The 16899-nt window shown below is 39.9% G+C and overlaps 2 protein-coding genes across 5 annotated transcripts in view; both read right to left on the bottom strand.

Annotated features, from left to right (window-relative positions):
• Positions 1-7696, bottom strand: part of vimr2 (vimentin-related 2) — a 29511-nt gene extending 21815 nt beyond the window's left edge. The window contains exons 1-5 of the mRNA XM_041798301.1: positions 7593-7696; positions 7130-7274; positions 6886-7041; positions 6582-6701; positions 422-517 (exon numbers count right to left, since the gene is read on the bottom strand). Coding sequence (XP_041654235.1) covers positions 422-517; positions 6582-6701; positions 6886-7041; positions 7130-7274; positions 7593-7696 — 621 coding nt within the window. The remainder of the gene's footprint in view (positions 1-421; positions 518-6581; positions 6702-6885; positions 7042-7129; positions 7275-7592) is intronic.
• A 1458-nt stretch (positions 7697-9154) lies between these two features.
• ocrl (OCRL inositol polyphosphate-5-phosphatase) overlaps positions 9155-16899 on the bottom strand; it is a 29862-nt gene continuing 22117 nt past the window's right edge. For all 4 annotated transcript variants that reach the window (XM_041797360.1, XM_041797361.1, XM_041797362.1 and 1 more), the window contains 5 exons: positions 13998-14117; positions 13333-13417; positions 12884-13011; positions 12629-12740; positions 9155-10959 (listed from right to left, as the gene is read on the bottom strand). In XM_041797360.1, the coding sequence (XP_041653294.1) occupies positions 10835-10959; positions 12629-12740; positions 12884-13011; positions 13333-13417; positions 13998-14117 (570 nt within the window). In that variant the 3' untranslated portion in view covers positions 9155-10834. The remainder of the gene's footprint in view (positions 10960-12628; positions 12741-12883; positions 13012-13332; positions 13418-13997; positions 14118-16899) is intronic.

The following is a 16899-nucleotide window of genomic DNA, read 5'->3' as shown; positions in this document are numbered from 1 at the left end:
CTGTTTGTAGCAACTGTGTTAAACAGGCTGACAGCTCCAGGGTTAATATTAAGTAGACAAATCTGAAAGTGGTGTTTTTCTTCTCTAACGCTAAAAAATAAAGCAACTAGCCACACATCCTGAAATGTTGTGCTGTCTCTTTAAGCTCTGGACTGAGGACTTCACTTGTTTCACCATTCACTAGATTGCATATCATGTGTTTTAATCCTCTCAGCATATGTTTCTGTTGAGCGGGCTGTTTTTGGCTCTTCAGCAAGGTGACCGGGGTCATCACAGCTGTGTTTGTCACCCCAGGTCTGGGCATTTCTCCAACACTCCTGTCTGACCTAAGTGCTACATTTTGAGCCATTTTCAGGGCGATAAAGTCTCCCTGTTTCATCACTCTGCAGCCACACATCCTCTGTCTTGCTCTCTCTCTCACCGTCTTCTGCTGGGCCTCCATGTTAGCCAGCTGCTCCTCATAGATAGCCACTTGCTCCCTCAGCGCCAAACACTCTGCTGTCACAGCGTCCACCACCTGCACAGAAAATCAACTTAATGGAGAAAACACTGAAAGGAAAGAAAGTTGTTAGTTTCTGGAGGTGTCTGAGAATTAAATCACACAGCAGGTGAAAGAAAAGTAGAAAAAGTCTCTGTTTCCATCAGGAAAAAACATTTTAAAAGAAACCATTAGCACATCCACCTGTTTCTCTGAACAGCAAGAAGACACCGCAATGCAGAGGAGAGGGGGAAGATCAGAGAGAGAGGCTAACTAGACACAAAAGCCCTGTCCACCAATCCATTTGGCAGCAGGGGGTCTCAGCTTATCTACTCTTTATAAAGAACCAGATTAATTGGTGTTGGATGCAATTACTGAGGGTGTCTGCGAGCACATTTGGAGACACGCAGAGCGGGTTTGGGGGTGAAGTTGTAGATCCTTGCTGGGAAGGTGACAGCAGAGTTTTTGATGGAAAACAAACAGAAAAAGTGGTTCTGTCCTGCTGTTGCTGCTGCCTGTGGTTAAATATCAGCCAGCAGTGAGAAATAAAGTTTTTCTGAATCTCATTTTAAAAATTTTTTGGGTATTATTATTCTTCACTTTTGCACGCAGGGGCAGGAGATCTGAGAGTCAACTGGCTGCAAACTGTTCATCTACGACGTCCACTCTCACATACCGTTCATCTGAGACACTGTTGCTTTCAGAATGGAAATACATGCAAATACATTCAAAATAACATCGTATTAAACTTCTGTTTAGAGTTACAAGTTAAAAACCTGAACAACAAAACCTGATACAAAACTTTTGTTAAAGCCAAGTAAACAACCTGCTTATGTGAAAAACTCATCCTCCATGAAAACATTCTATGGCAACTGATGTGGCTCATGTAGCTCTGTAAACTGTGTAAGCTATGTAAGCTACTTAGGTCAGATAGCTAACGTAGGTAATGTAGCGGAAGTAGCTAAGCTCATAAAGCAACTTCATAATCTATGGAGCTCTGTTAGCTGCATAAACTACATAAGTAGTATAGCTAACATATGTAATGTAAATAAAGAGGCTAACACAGCTGAATTAGTTATGCTAAAGTAGCAAATGTAGTTAAAGCTAAGCTCACAAAGTGGCTTCATAATCTATGTATCTGTTAGCTGTGTACGCTGTGTAGGTAACATAGTTAAAGTAGGTTATGTAGCTAACAAAGCTAATATAGCAAATGTAGCTAAAGCTAAGCAACTTCATAATCATTACAGCTCTGTTAGCTGCGTAAACTATATAAGTAACACAGCTAACAAGCTACTAATGCAGCTGAATTAGTTAACGTAGCTAACATAATGTAGCTAAAGCTAAGCTCACAAATCTGATACATAATCTATGTATCTCCGTTAGCTGCGTAACATAGATAAAGAAAGTAATGTAGCTAACAAGGCCAATATAGCTAACAGTAAATATAGCTAAAGCTAAGCTTACAAAATGGCTATTTAATCCACTTAGCTACGTTAGCTATGTACACTACACAAGTAATATAGCTAACATGGTTAATGTAGGTTTTGTAACTGAAGTAGCTCATGCAGCTAAAGAAGCTAACATATTTAATGTAGCTAAAGCTAAGCTCACAAACTGGCTTCATAATCTACATAGCTCTGTAAACTGCGTTCACTATGAAGGTAACATGGATAAAATAGTTAATGTAGCTAACAAAGCTAATATGGCTAACATAGCAAATGTAGCTAAAGCTAAGCTTACAAAATGGCTATGTAATTCATGTAGCTAAGTTATCTGTGTACACTACATAAAAATATGGTTAACGTAGGTTATGTAGGTAATGTAACTAAAGTAGCTGATGCAGCTAAAGAAGCTAACATAGCTAGTGAAGTTAATGTAACTAAAGCTAAACTCACAGCATGGCCACATAATCTATATAGCTCTGTTAGCTGTGTATGCTAAGAAGGTAACAGAAAAAGTAGGTAATGTAGTTAATGTAGCTAATTTAGCTAACATAGCCAAGCTAAGCTTACAAGTGGCTAAGTAATCAATGTAGCTACATTAGCTTTAGCTATGTTTGCTAAAGTTCACATTGCTGAAGTTAAATTTAGCTACAATGGCTAATCTAATCACATTAATCACTTAGCATAGCCATTTTTGTTTTAGCTAATGCTTAAGAAGCTAAAGCGAGCTAGCATTCATGTAAATACTTCTAAAACATGTCTTTATATAACTTTATCCTGGATTTGACCTTTGACCCTTTTCTCTATTTTGTTGATGACATGTTGCTTCGTCTGCAGTGTTTACAAAGGGGTTGTTTCATGAATGTAACTTCCAGACTTTAATTGTGAATAAAGTTAAAAAAAAAAAAAATCAAACACATTGTACCAGCAAATTAGAGCACTTCTGAAACAGACACCGTCTCAAATGAACGGTCTGTGAGAGATGTACGATCTTCAGCCAGACCGTGTTGGATCATGCTGTTAACATGACGCCTAACAAAGTAAACATCGGTAGAGTTGCCTTCTTTAGCATCCAGTTAAACAACATAAGCATTTTGTACCTACTGTTCATTGAAAAAACATTTAAAAACAAAGTTAGTTTTATCCAAATTGTATCACATTTCTTTATTAAAACAAAAGGAAAGGGCCACAGTGAAAGCTGTTTTAGTGGAGAAGATCTCTCTGTCCCTCATGTTGGGACGGGCAAGAAACAACGAAAAAGGTAAATGACAAGGTATCAGGAGTGTCGGACTGGAATATTTAAATTTAATTTTTTTCTGTTTTTGTTGTTTACTTAGCTTTTTGATATTAGTTTATTTAGTCTTGAGCAAGAGCTGGTCTGGTGCATTCAACGTGCATCCTTTGAAGCAAACTCCTACTACGGTGCATTAGGGGGAACTATGAAATGGTGATTCTGCTTTTTGAGAGTTTACAGCAAACCAATCGAGAAGTGGACAACACGTTCAATATGAAAAAATATAAATGAGACAGGGACCTAAACTTCCATCTGTCCAAGATTCACCCAGACAGTGAGACGGGACTCAGTCAGACTTGACTCCAGTTCCTACTTGCTGACTTGAACTTGGACTTGAACACCAGGGAATCAAGATTTGACTCGTAATTGAGGTTTGGTGACTAAACTACAAGAATACTGAGTTTAAGCCAGCTTTCATTGTTGCTAATGTCTCATTAAGATTAACTGTGCTCCAGGATTTTCTAAACTTAAAACAGTGACATCTGTATAGTTTTATCTTACTGGTTAGTATTTTCAAACTCATTTTAGCTGTGCTTCTGTGTTTAAAAGTGCCCAAAAGGTCTGATGATTTGAAACCCTGCTGATCAAAAAGACGCCAGCCCCTTGAAAAAAATAACAAAGAGTAGGGAAAATTTGTGGGCCTTGAGAACCGAGCAAATTTGGCAGCGGAAGAAGCAACACAAAAGCCAACGGTTTACTTTAAGAACACTGAAACGTGCCTTGTTTCATCACTGTCAGCCTGCCATTATGTTGAGAGAACTGCAGCTAGTTGTGGGCTGAGCTGTGTAGTAGTCGCTCCTCTCCTCCGCATCCCTGCTCTTCCTCTACCTCCCTGCAGATTTCCCACCGAGTCTTGTCGCCCTGCAGCTGCCTCCAATTCAGAACCAGAGAACTGAGCCAGCAGGAACATTACAGAGCCATATTACAGCCCGTGTTACATCTGTAAGGGAGAAATTAAAGCCTCACGCGCATCTGGCTGCTTAGAGATGAGGCTCTGGCATGTGTGATAGAGGAGGAGGAGGAGGAGGGCGGGGAGGAAAAGTTTACAGCAGGCAAACAGCCCAGACTGTGTGACTGCTGGTGATCAACAGCCATTGGGTGGTGGAGCTACAGAGGAGCAGCTGTGGCTGGTTTCAGCTGATTCACCAGGAGGCTAAGGGGAGGAGAAGCACGGGAGGTTTGACAACACTGCCATCTAGTGCTGAGGGGAAATTATCACAACTAAATCACAAAGACCAATCATGTCAAGAACAACACATTGTGTTTTTTTGTAATCAGCAACATCTTTTAAACTCCTCATTAAAACTCACTTTTACAGACTTGCTTTCATGTGATGTCAATTTTATTTATTTACTTACTTTTTCATTTATCTATCTTGCTATATTCATCCTGCTGCCTTACTCTGTTTATCTTTGTCCTCTCCCTCTGATGCCCTGTTTTCATCTTTTCATTTTTAAATTCACCTGCCTGTTCTTCTCTCTTTTATGTTTTTTTTTTTTTTACTTTCTTATCTTTGTGCATTATGCTGCAGTCTGACTGAAATATCACATTGATATAAGGATTCAGACCCTTTGCAAAAACACTTGAAATTTAGCTCAGTTTCCTCCATTTCTCTGGATCTTTGCTGAGATGCTTGATCGGAGTCCACCTGAGGTAAATTAAAATGATCAGACATGATTTGCCTCACAGCTGACAATGCACATCAGAGCAAAAACCAAGCCATGAGGTCAAAGGAGCTGCCTGCTTAAGAGGGGGCAGGGTGAGTGTGAAGTGAGGCACAAGTTGTCCCACGCTTTAGTATTCCCCGGGACATATTCCCCAGATATACGTTCCTCTTTCTAAAAAACACGTTTCAGTCAAATTCACTAAATTTCCCCGATTTCTGCATTAAATAGTAGATTCCGTTTTTATTGGCCAATTCTGATTCTGTCCGCGATTCTGATAACACGGAAACCATAGGGCCCTAGGCTAGACCAGTGTTACTCAACATGTGGCTCTTTTGTGTCTTAATTTGAAATATTATCCTGCCAGAAAACCTTTAAAAAAGGGAAATTTTGACCCCAGAAATTATCCATCGCAAGTCACAAGTCAGTTTTTTTCCCACACTTATACATAAGGCTTTACTGTCAAACTTAACTAACAACCTTTATTTTCTGTCTTTATATTTCCATTGCCCTTACTTGTATTTTTAGCCCCCTTTATTCAATTTTTGCCACTTTTCACCCATTTAAGCTGCCTCTTGCCAATATAAATGTCACTTTTTGCCAACTTTTCCTACCTTTTTGCCCATTTTAGTCAATTTTCACTATTGTTTTGCTATGTTTTGCTGCTTTTTGACAATTTTTGCCACCTGTAACTCATTCTTTTGTCATTTCTTACCCATTTTTGCCACTTTGCATACAATTTTTGTGATTAATGTCTATTTTGCACCTTTTTACCCCTTTTTGCCATGCAATTTTGCCACCTTTTACTTATTTTTATTGCAACTTTAACCCTTTTTTGACCCTTTTCACCACTTTGCTTGTGGTTCTTGTAAAGGTTATTTCCAACACTCTGGCTCTTGATTGGTCAGGGTTGAGTAACACTGGGCTAGATGGAGGGCTCTTGATTGGTCAGGGTTGAGTAACACTGGGCTAGATGGAGGGCTCTTGGTCTTGGCTTTACAGTGTTGTTGCAAAGGGTCTGAAAATGTATGTCAATGTGATGTTTCAGTTCTTTATTTTGTGATAAACATGTAAACATTTCTAAAAATTTGCTTTCACTTTGCCATTATGGGGTACTGTGTGTAGAGCAATGAGAGGCTGCAACATAAAGATAAATAAAAAATAATAATACTTAAAAAAAAAAAAAAAAAAAAAGGAAAAAAGTGAAGGGGGTTATGGGGCACAGATGGCCTAGTGGTTTGAGGACATGTATGCTGGTGGCCTGGGTTAAAATCTGGCCTGTGGCACTTTTCCCACATGTCTTCCCCAGCTCTCTCATCCCTGTTTCCAGTTCTGTTTACTGTCTTCCTCTATTATTAAATGCCCAAAATAAATCTTAACAAAAGTGAAGGGGGTCTGAGTACTTTCTAGATGCTTTTTACATATAATTTCTTTGCTTTAAAGTACTTTGTCAACAGCTGTGTCTAAAGGTGCTTTATAAAGAGAGTTTTTATACTTTTTCAAGTTAAACCATATCTAACCTCTCCTTCCTGTACTCATTTGTAATAATAATTCAGCCTACTTCAGTGATTTATGCAGCTCTGAAGCTCCCTCCCTCTGCGTGTTATTTGTTGTTTGACTCAGACTCCTCAGTGTTTATCTATCTGGCTCCTCCTCTGCCCTCCTGTAACTTATCAGATGTTTCTGGTATTTACAGCCATTACCTCAGCTACATCTTGTCGTCCCTGCAGGAGGAGGATCCTCTGCTGTGCTGCCTTCTCTGACTCTTTCATCAAATGTTCCAGCTCTTTCTGTAGCTCCTTGGTGTCACACAGAATCTCATCCTGCAGCAGTGAGAGACAGTGATGAATCTGGACAAGGTGATACATCAGGCCTGCCTGTCATTGTGCAAACTGAAGGAAAATTGATGAGAAGTGCAATGGAGCGTCTATGTGAAAACCAAATATGAGAAGGTGACACGCATGGAGAAACATGAAGCGGACACACCCAGCAGTGGTGGCACCCTACCCTCTCTCTGCGCAGTCTCTCCACCACCGCATCAAGGCTGTAGTCGGGCTCACGTGGTGTGGAAGTGATTTTGGAGGAGGCTGGACGGCTGTTTGGCTCCTCTAGATGAGCAATCTGACATTCAAGGGACTCATTTTCCTCCTCAAAACAGTGAGCCTAAGGGCATCAAATTTAGATCAAATCAGACACTCTGCATATTTAGACCCACCTTTTTCTAAGATAACTGACATGACTAAACCCTCACCAGTTCAATAAGTCTGACCAGGCGATCATTGAGGGCGGCGATGTTGGCGCGGTCTTGGATAAACTGGCTCAGACCCTCCTTGTTGAGCTCCTTTACAGCTACAAAATCTAGTTTGTCACAGTCACACTTGTCAGCAGCTGCAGCCCTGAGAAGAGAGCAGACAGCACTAAATACCTGACATATGTGAGAAAAATCTAATCAACTATATGGATCATCAAGTAAAAAACATATCTTTTTAGATTTAGAGGATGATTTTAGGTCAGTTACATAACAATAACTCATAATTAAGAGCATTCTGCATTAAACACACCTAAACTCTAAGGGTCTTAGCAACTGAAGCCTCCAAAAATGTGCTTTCTTTGTAAATTCTACCTTATTAAACTGGATTTAATCTCAAACCTTGCAAGAACATCCCTAAATCACTTAAGTACAGCCCAAACTTTCCCAAGACACCCCCACTAACCTGATGGAGGCCCGGTACTGCCCTGCACACCCCAATCCTCTGTTTCCACTCCAGCTTTCCTCCTCAAACAGCCTGCGGTAAGACGACACTCTGAGCATGGCCATAGCTGCGGATGGGTTCAAACTAGACAACAGGCGAATGACAGCAGCAGGCCGAAGGAGGGGGTTTAATATTTGCAAAGAAGGAGAATGTGGCACTCAGGTGGAAGATGTCTCACAGATCATGGAGGACTCTAAGAATAGTGTGAACATCAGTAAGTAATGATTTCATATGTACCTGAAGAATGAGCCGGAGAGACCAGAGTAACCTTTCTTGTTTTTGTTGTGAGCAAACAGCTGATAACATGGCTTACACAGAGCTGTGAAAAAGTGTTTGCCCCTTCCTGATTTCTTATTTTTTGCATCACACTGAAATGTTTCAGATCATCAAACAAATTGATTACCAGTTACTACAGCAATCTAAAGAAATGCAAGAACAGATGAGAAACAAAGTCAAGGACATCTATCAGTCTGGAAAGGGTTAAAAAGACATTTCTGAGTTTTTGGGACTCCACCAAGCCACAGTGACAGCCATTATCCACAGATGGGGAAAACTTTGAACTGTGGTGAACCTTCCAAAGAGTGGCTGCCCTACCAAATTGACTCCAAGAGTGCTTATGCTTATTGTCAAAGCACTTTGTAAACCTCTGTTTTTAAAGTTGCTATACAGATAAAAATAAATAAAGTTATTATTATTATCTATGACTCAACCAGGAGGTCACACAACAACCAAGAACAAAATCTAAAGACCTGCAGACCTCGCTGACTCAGTTAAGGTCTGTGTTCATGATTCAACAATAAGAAAGAGAATGGGAGAAAATGGCATCCTTGGGAGAGTTCAAAGGTCCATAGCTCGTCTCTCATTTGACTAAACACATCCTGATGATCCCCAAGATTTGGGAAAATATTTTGTGGACTTGTGAGACAAAAGCTCAACTTTTTGGAGGGTGTGCGTCCTGTTACTAACACAGCATTTCATCAAAAAAACATCATAGCAACAGTCAAACATGGTGGTAGTGTGATGGTCTGGAGCTGCTTCGCTGCTTCAGGTCCTTGCTGTAATTGGTGGAACCATGAATTCTGCTCTCTAGCAGAAAATCCTGAAGAGGAATATTTAGCCATCACTTCATGACCTCAAGCTCAAGTGCACTCAGGTTAAGAAGCAGGACAATGATCCAAACACACCAGTAAGTTCACCTGTTAATGGATTAAAAAAACTAAACGAATTCTGCAAAGTGGGCCAAATTCCCCCACAGTGATGTGAAAGACTCTTGCTAGTTTTCACAAACTCTTGCCTGCAGTTGTTGCCACATTGGGCCAAGTAGGGTTTGATGGCTTTTCTCCCCTGCATTTACTCAAGATTATCTATGTTGAAATTTGTTCCATGATCTGAAACATTAAAGTGTGACAAACATACAAAAAAAAAAATAATAATAAAATTTTAAAAAATCAGGAAGGAGTTGAATATTTTTCCACAGCATTGTATGCAAGTCTCAAAGACAGGAGGCTGATTTGGAGAAGGAGGCAGGTTTATAGACAGTTTTATTTCTGTTAAATAAATTAAAAAGCACCAGAAAGAAAATTAAAGATGAAAACAGATGCAAGTGTTTCTTTGCGTACCGTTGAATGTACCGTAATGTTAAGAACAAATTGAGACAAAACAAAAACATCAGCTGGTACTAAGACGACATTTAAAACTTGATGGTGAATATACTGATTTTGTGGTTGACATGTTGACTGAGGCAAAAATAGCTCTCCCAAATCTGAACTCTTCCTACTGTGAAGGAAAGGAGCAGCTCTCTATCAGTGCCAGGATTGTCTCTGTTGTCCCCAAATCTTTTGAAGCATCTCTCCTTTTTACTGAAGAATTAATGTCATAAACGTGAATGTTTGTCCACAGAAATCCAATGCTAACATGGGTAAAAAAAAGAGGAAATAATGTTTAATATACACTGTGTTGCAGTTCCTTGTTTAAGTAACCGCATTATGCAACTGTTTCAGAATCATACCCTCTGTGGCACTAATGAGAAAGGTGCACGAAGACAGGCTGTATCCTGGAGAGTAATGAGCCATTAAATCTTACAAAACCTGCATCCATAAATGCTGCATCACTTAAAACAAGAGTGGTACCCATCTGCATTTAAAATGAGGAGCACAGCGGCTGTGTCTCTGCAGCACAAAGGCCTGAAACAATGAAAAATTATCATGGCGATGAGGGGAAAAAAGACATGTAAACAGACATCAACAACAATAAAACCTTCAGGACCAACAGTGGACACCGTCACAGATTTTTCACCACCATACTGACATGGGAAACGATCACTATTTACACCATTTAAGACATCAAGAAACCACAGAGTGCAACTCTTCACCGGTGGAGCAGGAAGTTAGTTAGTGTGTTAACAGACATGTTTTGTAACTCATGAGGAAACTTGCAAAACAAAATATAAGGCTCAAGGCGGAAGTTACACAAAACACAGCAAACCTTCACAACAGAAGACTTTCTATGACAGGATGGTAAAAAAGATCAAGATTTCCAGTGAAAAATTCAAACTGATAGAGATGAAAATAAAGCTGACTAACATACTAAATCTGTTCAGATGGTGAAAAATATATAAATAACAGTTAAAATACAGTGGATATGGTTGCAAAGAATCAAGATTTCTTAACTCCTCAGTTACAATTCTGCAAAATAGAGGATTGTCATACTTATCTTGAGCTTAACATTCTTATTATATAGATTTCCTTGATTATCCCATTTAAGCTATTTATGATTAAACAGTATACTACCATTCAGTCTACTTCTTTAGTGTAATCGAGTCTCTTGCTTATCATGATAGTGTTCTCACTTTCACTCCCCATGTTCATGGTTTATTTTGGCATGAGCACCGACAACGAGGGGTCAGCGGCGGTCTGAAGGCCTTCAGGTCATCAGAAAGTGCAGACGCATCAGTCCAAACCTCTCCCAAGTGCTTTCTAAATCCCATGATTGGTCAAACTGGAAATAAACTGAGGATATGACACTTGGTAAAATAATCACAGCTCTAATGACAGTCTTCCTCTAACATGAGAGTCTGTGGGGTGCAAAAGAAGCTGCACTGGTCTCCAAATGAAGACAGAACATCGGGTGGATAGTGTAACACAGTGTCCTATAGGTCCAGGTCCATCAGTAGGTCAGGACGGGAATCAACTCTAAACCTGCAGTTAGTCCTCGTCTCCCGCCATGAGGAACCCAAGGATGAAGTCGATGGCTTTCTGGCGGTCATGTGGAGTCTGTCTGCCCACCAGGTTGGGAGGAGGTCGGATAAGGAGGCTGGCAAAGAGTGTCGCTGAAATACAAGAGGACAAAAAGGTTAAGAAAACAAACTAACGAGGGAGTGTGACATGAGACTGATGTGGTTGTGCCACATATAGTCTGGTACAGTGCATTTAGAAAGTATTCAGACCCCTCCTCTTTTTTTCAATTTTGTTATGTTGCAGTCTGATGCTGGAGTTGACAAAAACCAACTCTCATTTTTATTCTCATTAATCTACACTCAGTACCCCATCATGAAAAACTGTAACAGAAATCATAATTTTTCCCTCTTTTTTAAATAAAAAAACTGAAATATCATGTTTACATAAGTATTCAGACCCTTTGACAAAACTGTAAAATTAGACATGACATGATTTGGAAAGGCACTCTCTATAGAAGACCTCACAGCTGACAATGCATATCAGAGCAAAAACCCAGCCCTGCGGTCATAGGGACTGCCTGCAGAGCTCATGGATTGGTTGTTGACAGGCACAGATCTGAGGAAGGCTACAAATAATCTGCTACACTGAAGGTCCTTAAGAACATAGTAGCCTCCATAATTCTCAAATGGAAGAAGTTTGGCACAACCAGGACTCTTCCATGAGCTGGGCGCCAAGCAAACTGAGCTATTGAAGAAGAAGGGCCTTAGTAACCTAAGAACCACTCTGACTGAGCTCCAGAGATCCTGTGTGGAGTTCTAGAAGGACAATCATTAGAGATGTGCCAATACCATTTTTTCCCTGCTGATACCAATTCTGGTACCAAGGTGTTGGGTATCAGCCGATACCCAGTACCGATCCGATACCGGTGTGAACTTTCTGGACTGACTGTGCAGACTGGCAAAATATTATAGACCCATATTTGACTCAGAGCATGGCTCAACAAACACAATCATAATATATTTGCTGTTGCAGTGGGTCCTTTGGTTCTTCTGTGCTGCTATAAAAACTGTAGCTCCTGCATGCAGTGTTTTCCAGCAGTAAAGTGGAATTGATTCACGGTTTATAATGCTAACATCTAGCATGGCTAAACGAAGCAAAATATAAAGTTGTAACCAACAGTATCAGATGGTATATAAACTTGTGTACTCGCCGATACCAATACCTGCATTTTAAGGTATCGGATGTATTTCCAATACTGGGATCGGAATCGGAACAACCCTAAACAACTATCACTGCAGCCCTCCACCAATCTGGGCGTTATGGTAGAGTGGCTAGATGGAAGCCCCTCCTCAGTGCGAAACATGTGCAAGTCCTCTTGGAGTTTGCAAAAAACTCCACATGCAAGCCAAGTATCTGATTATACCTTCCAGCTTTTCAACTTAATGTTTTAACCCCCAAGATGATCCAACAACAATTAAATCATGCTGGCTGTAGCCTGTAGCTTAAACACTAGGCTAGCAAAATGCACCACAGTCTCTGAAATGCCACTGTGCTCATGGCATATTGTGGATGAAGATATTGAGGAGGGGAGGAGTTTCACAGGTACTTTGGATATTACAGATATTCTCATAGCAATGAATGGGCTTCCTGTTGAGTTGTTCTGTAACCATGCGGTGATGGGGATTAGAAGAACAAATATACTGAAAACAAAACTACACTGAGCCAGAATATTACCTTAAATAAACTGAGCTACATAGATCAAAACAGGTGATTGTCTATTAAGAACAAAGAACAAATATTCAGAATGTTCTCTTATCATACCTATGAGGCTGGCTGTTAGGTTGTTGTTGTGTGAGTGCTTGAGTAGTTCCTTCAAAAAGGCCATCAAGTAGCGAAACACGTTACGATGAGCCCTGGGCAACTGGGAGATTAACTGTAAAATCAAGAAGAGGACCAAGATTAGTTATAACATTATTCTACGTAATACATGGAAATCCTGATAAAACAGTCTTTCTTAAGCTTTTCTATACATGAAAAATGCTTTAAATTTCCCCTGAGAAAATTCACTCAACATACCTGTTTGCAGAGGCGGCTGTCATGAGCACAGTCGAGGCACTTTTGGTAAAGTTCATAACAAACCACTGGCTCTGGCAAAGCTTCCAAGAAGATCAGCAGAGCCTCAGCTACAGAGTGATTACAACCGACTGCATGGACAGTTAAGGAGATAAAGCAAGTAAGCATCCAGTGTGTGCCTGTTTTTGTCTACCAGATCCTTTCCAGACCCTCACTCTACCGCTATATCCTTTGGTGGGTACAGTTAGGTTTTACACACTCAACGTAACTATCATAGCTGCTACACTGTTCATGATAATGCAAATACAAAAGCTTGAGGAAGACAAAATTGTCAGGGCATGAACAGTCATAACATATGCCCTTTTTTGGTTACAGTTTGGTATTTCAGTGACTTCAGATCAAAGTCTTAGAGAGATCTGGGTTGTGGGGACCAGTATCATGGACAAGGATACCAATGGAGTCTGGGATGCTGGTGTCCAGACAGTCGATGATACTCTGCAGCTCCTCCTGGAGGCCTGGAGTCTGAAACAAATCCTCCTGGAGACAAGAGAGACAATTACAGAGCATTAAAAAAATATTCCATAAATGTTTTATTTATATCAGTGTCACCTGTAATTGAGCCATACACATACAAGTGTCCATTCAGGCAGAAGAAATCAAAATAAACAAACCATGAAATTGTCTTTATTTCTCTAAAACGAGTGTACATAAATCACAAAGTATTTTGTGCCTTTATTTTGGAGTGGTGTAGAGTCACTTTTGGGTACTGAAATGAAGCATTGAAATATTTTGTATAGGTATGGAAGTGGTCGTAGCAGTACCTGTGCCATGTTGGAATCCGATTTTGATAATCATCCCCGCAAAACTATGCTTCTTCCTCTAGCTACATCTATCTTATCTCATCTTTTACGCCTCTGTTACAACATCTGAAGCCAGCACTAGCGGGGGTTTCACCCCACCCCAGCACCTCTGTGACATTCACAGTAAAGGTGGTGAAACATCACAGGGGCCTAAATAATAAAAGGCACCGTGAATCAGCCAAAAGATGAGCATTCTCTCTCATTCTCAGTGATAAACATTTCTATTGTTCTCAGTGCTTCATCGGCTGTTTACTCACCTGATCACAGGATTTCCTAAAAAGGTGGTTGACCAGAATCCAAACTTCTTTGGGGATCTTTAGAGGTATGTCCTCAGTGCCTGCACCATCCACCATCAGGAAGCTCACCTTTGATCTTTCCTGAGGAGAGATAGCCCAGCCACAGTGTTTTACACCGACAAATCATAGCAGAGGCAATGTTTCCTGGAAATACTTTCCTGTTATTCATAACAGTTATAGTCAGGACAATAAAACTATATTTGTATATACTACTATAACTATATTGATTGTCATGAATGCAATGACACATTTGCTTAATTAGTGATGGAGCAGGAACAAAACAGGGGTCAGGGTTTTCCTTAAGCGCTTCAGACTGGAAAGAGAGCCATTTAAGGGGCTGGATAACAAACTCTTTATATCTCTGCAAATGGATCTGAGACTTATAAGACATCCAAAAATAGCCACAGCTAGCAAGGCTGCTCATAAAAGCTAGAGAAACTGGAGCAGGCCTTCACTAGGAGACAATGCAGTTATTTTAAAATGCTGAATGCTGTTTAAATGCCACAAATTTCTGAATGTTTACATTATGATAATGAAGAGGAGATTTAAGGCCAAGAAAACTTCAGTAAAAAGGACAAAGTTTTTAGTAAAGAAAAAGGACCAGATTGAAAGTCTAAGTGGATACTTGTTCAATCATGCAGATATTCAGTTTCACTAATCAGTTATGAAATGAAAGAGCAGACTTGTCATTTGGACTTCTAGGACTATTTGGGCTTAGCGGAGCAGCCCCTAATACTTCTTCTCATTAGCTTTAATCATGCTAATGAGGGAGTTGTGCAGAGAGGACGACCTGCTGTGAAATGAGATTTACTGTGATTGTGTTTTTGGTGTTTTGGACTGGAGCAGCCGGTCCGCAGTGGGCCAGAGATTTAACATGTGACTGACTGGCACACACAGGTTTTTACTAAGCTGGAGGGTTCTTGTGTGTGATGGACCGTGGATGTCTGTGAAGGATCTCTGTGGAGTGCAAACTGCTGCCCTTGCCAGCTCCCTGACACAGAAATGCAACTGAAAATTACTGCATGTAACAGAAGTCTAAAATTAACATTTGCTTTCTAACTCACTGTACAAGAGGTAGATTTAAGGTTAATTGCACGGCTGTATCTCTATATGGATGTGGAGATAAGAGGAGCTAAGCCAAGCTAAGATTTCACATGCTCATCTGACAGTCCCTTTTCCCATGCTTGGAAATCAATTTGTCAACTTAGGTGTGTTTACATGCTGTAAATCACAATCAAACAACATGGATGCTATTAAGAGTATATGTGGTAAACTATTCCTCAGATTTTATCCGTCTGTAAAATCTAACACCAGCAGGTCAGGTGCCAGCATTTACTCTGATTTCTTGAGTTTTTCTTTTGTCTTCTTTCATTATTTTAACATCATGTGAACGTAGGGTAGGGCTGAAAGCAAAGTCCAATAATACTAACAAGGACTAAAGCATTCTTATTGTTGTTACCAGCACTCTGGCATCTAATAATCTTATAATCTCATAGATCTGCTACTAAAACAGGATGTTCTGTCTGATTTGTGTCTGACCTGTACCAAAATGTAACAGGCCATGAAATAGGCATAACAAGGACCCGTGCTCAGTTTTAAAACACTGACATAGTCATGTTCAACCACTTTTTGAGCTTTCTTTTTGTTTTTTTATCCTATTTATTAAATTAAAGGGATCAACTAGGCTGCCTTCAAGCTCTGACTATATGTATTTAGTAATGAACTGAGAATAGATTTTTCTGAAAAGTAAACTTTAAATGCCTGTATGTTGGACAGAAGAATAATAAAAAGTTAGGCATTAAGGGCACACTCTGACCCCCAAAGTCCATTAATTTTTTACCAGTGGTAGTGCTTTGTACCGTGCTAAAACATTGGCTTGGACATACTGCAATATATCTTACACTTGCATACAAGCATAAGAGTGCATATGGGCATGATGTACAATCAAAAATGACAAAAAAAATGTTTCAGAGGGGTCTAACTGCAGGCTGTAAATTTCTGACAGTCACTCTCAGAGAGTTCATCTGAGACACCGTATAGCTCAGAAAGGAAATGCCGTAATTTGCCAGTAAAACACATTTCCAGTTTGAGTTTTTTTTTTAATTCATAAACAAAGTCAGTTACATTCATGCAAACATTAAAGGCTAAGAAACGTTTTATGAATAAAACAGAGAAAACGATCAGGGGTCTAATCCGGGATTAAATTATGTATAGACCTGTTTTAGAAGTAGTTACACAAACGGTGGCTTGTTTTAGCTTTGTACCAAGCAACATAATTAGCATTACTACATAAGCCAGTGTAGGAAAGTTAGTTTAATAACATGAAATTTAGCAGACACAGCTAAAGCTAATTTCACTAACCTACCTATGTAGCCATCAGAGTTGCAGTGTGATCTTGGCTTTAGCTCTGTTAGCTACGTAGCTCCATTATCTATAGCTTAGTTATCTTTAGCAGACATAGCTAAAGCTAATGTAGCTACATAATAACGTTCCTACATAGCTTACATAGCTGCTTTGAGAGCTTAGCTGTAGCTACTGTAGCCCAGTAGCTCCGTTTGCATAAGCCAATGTAGGTAAGATAGCTTTAAGAAATGAGCTTTAGCTTTGTTTACTACAGCTAACGTAGCTACTTAGATAACGTACATACGTAGCTTATATAGCTGTTTGTGAGCTTAGTGTTAGTTATGATAACTATGTAGCTTCTTTATCCATGGCTAAGTGTGCTTAGCAAAGTGAGCTTTAGCAAACGTAGATAAAGCTAACTTAGCTATGCAGATAACATAGATCCATAGCTTGTGCAGCTGCTTTGTGAGCTTAGCTGTAGCTCCTTTAGTTACGCAGCTCCATTAGCCACATAGCTTAT

The sequence above is a fragment of the Cheilinus undulatus genome, linkage group 10 (assembly GCF_018320785.1).
Source record: "Cheilinus undulatus linkage group 10, ASM1832078v1, whole genome shotgun sequence".
In the NCBI taxonomy this organism is placed as follows: Eukaryota; Metazoa; Chordata; class Actinopteri; order Labriformes; family Labridae; genus Cheilinus; species Cheilinus undulatus.
Note: the sequence above shows the minus strand (reverse complement) of the source record. Positions and strands in the feature narration are given on the sequence as shown.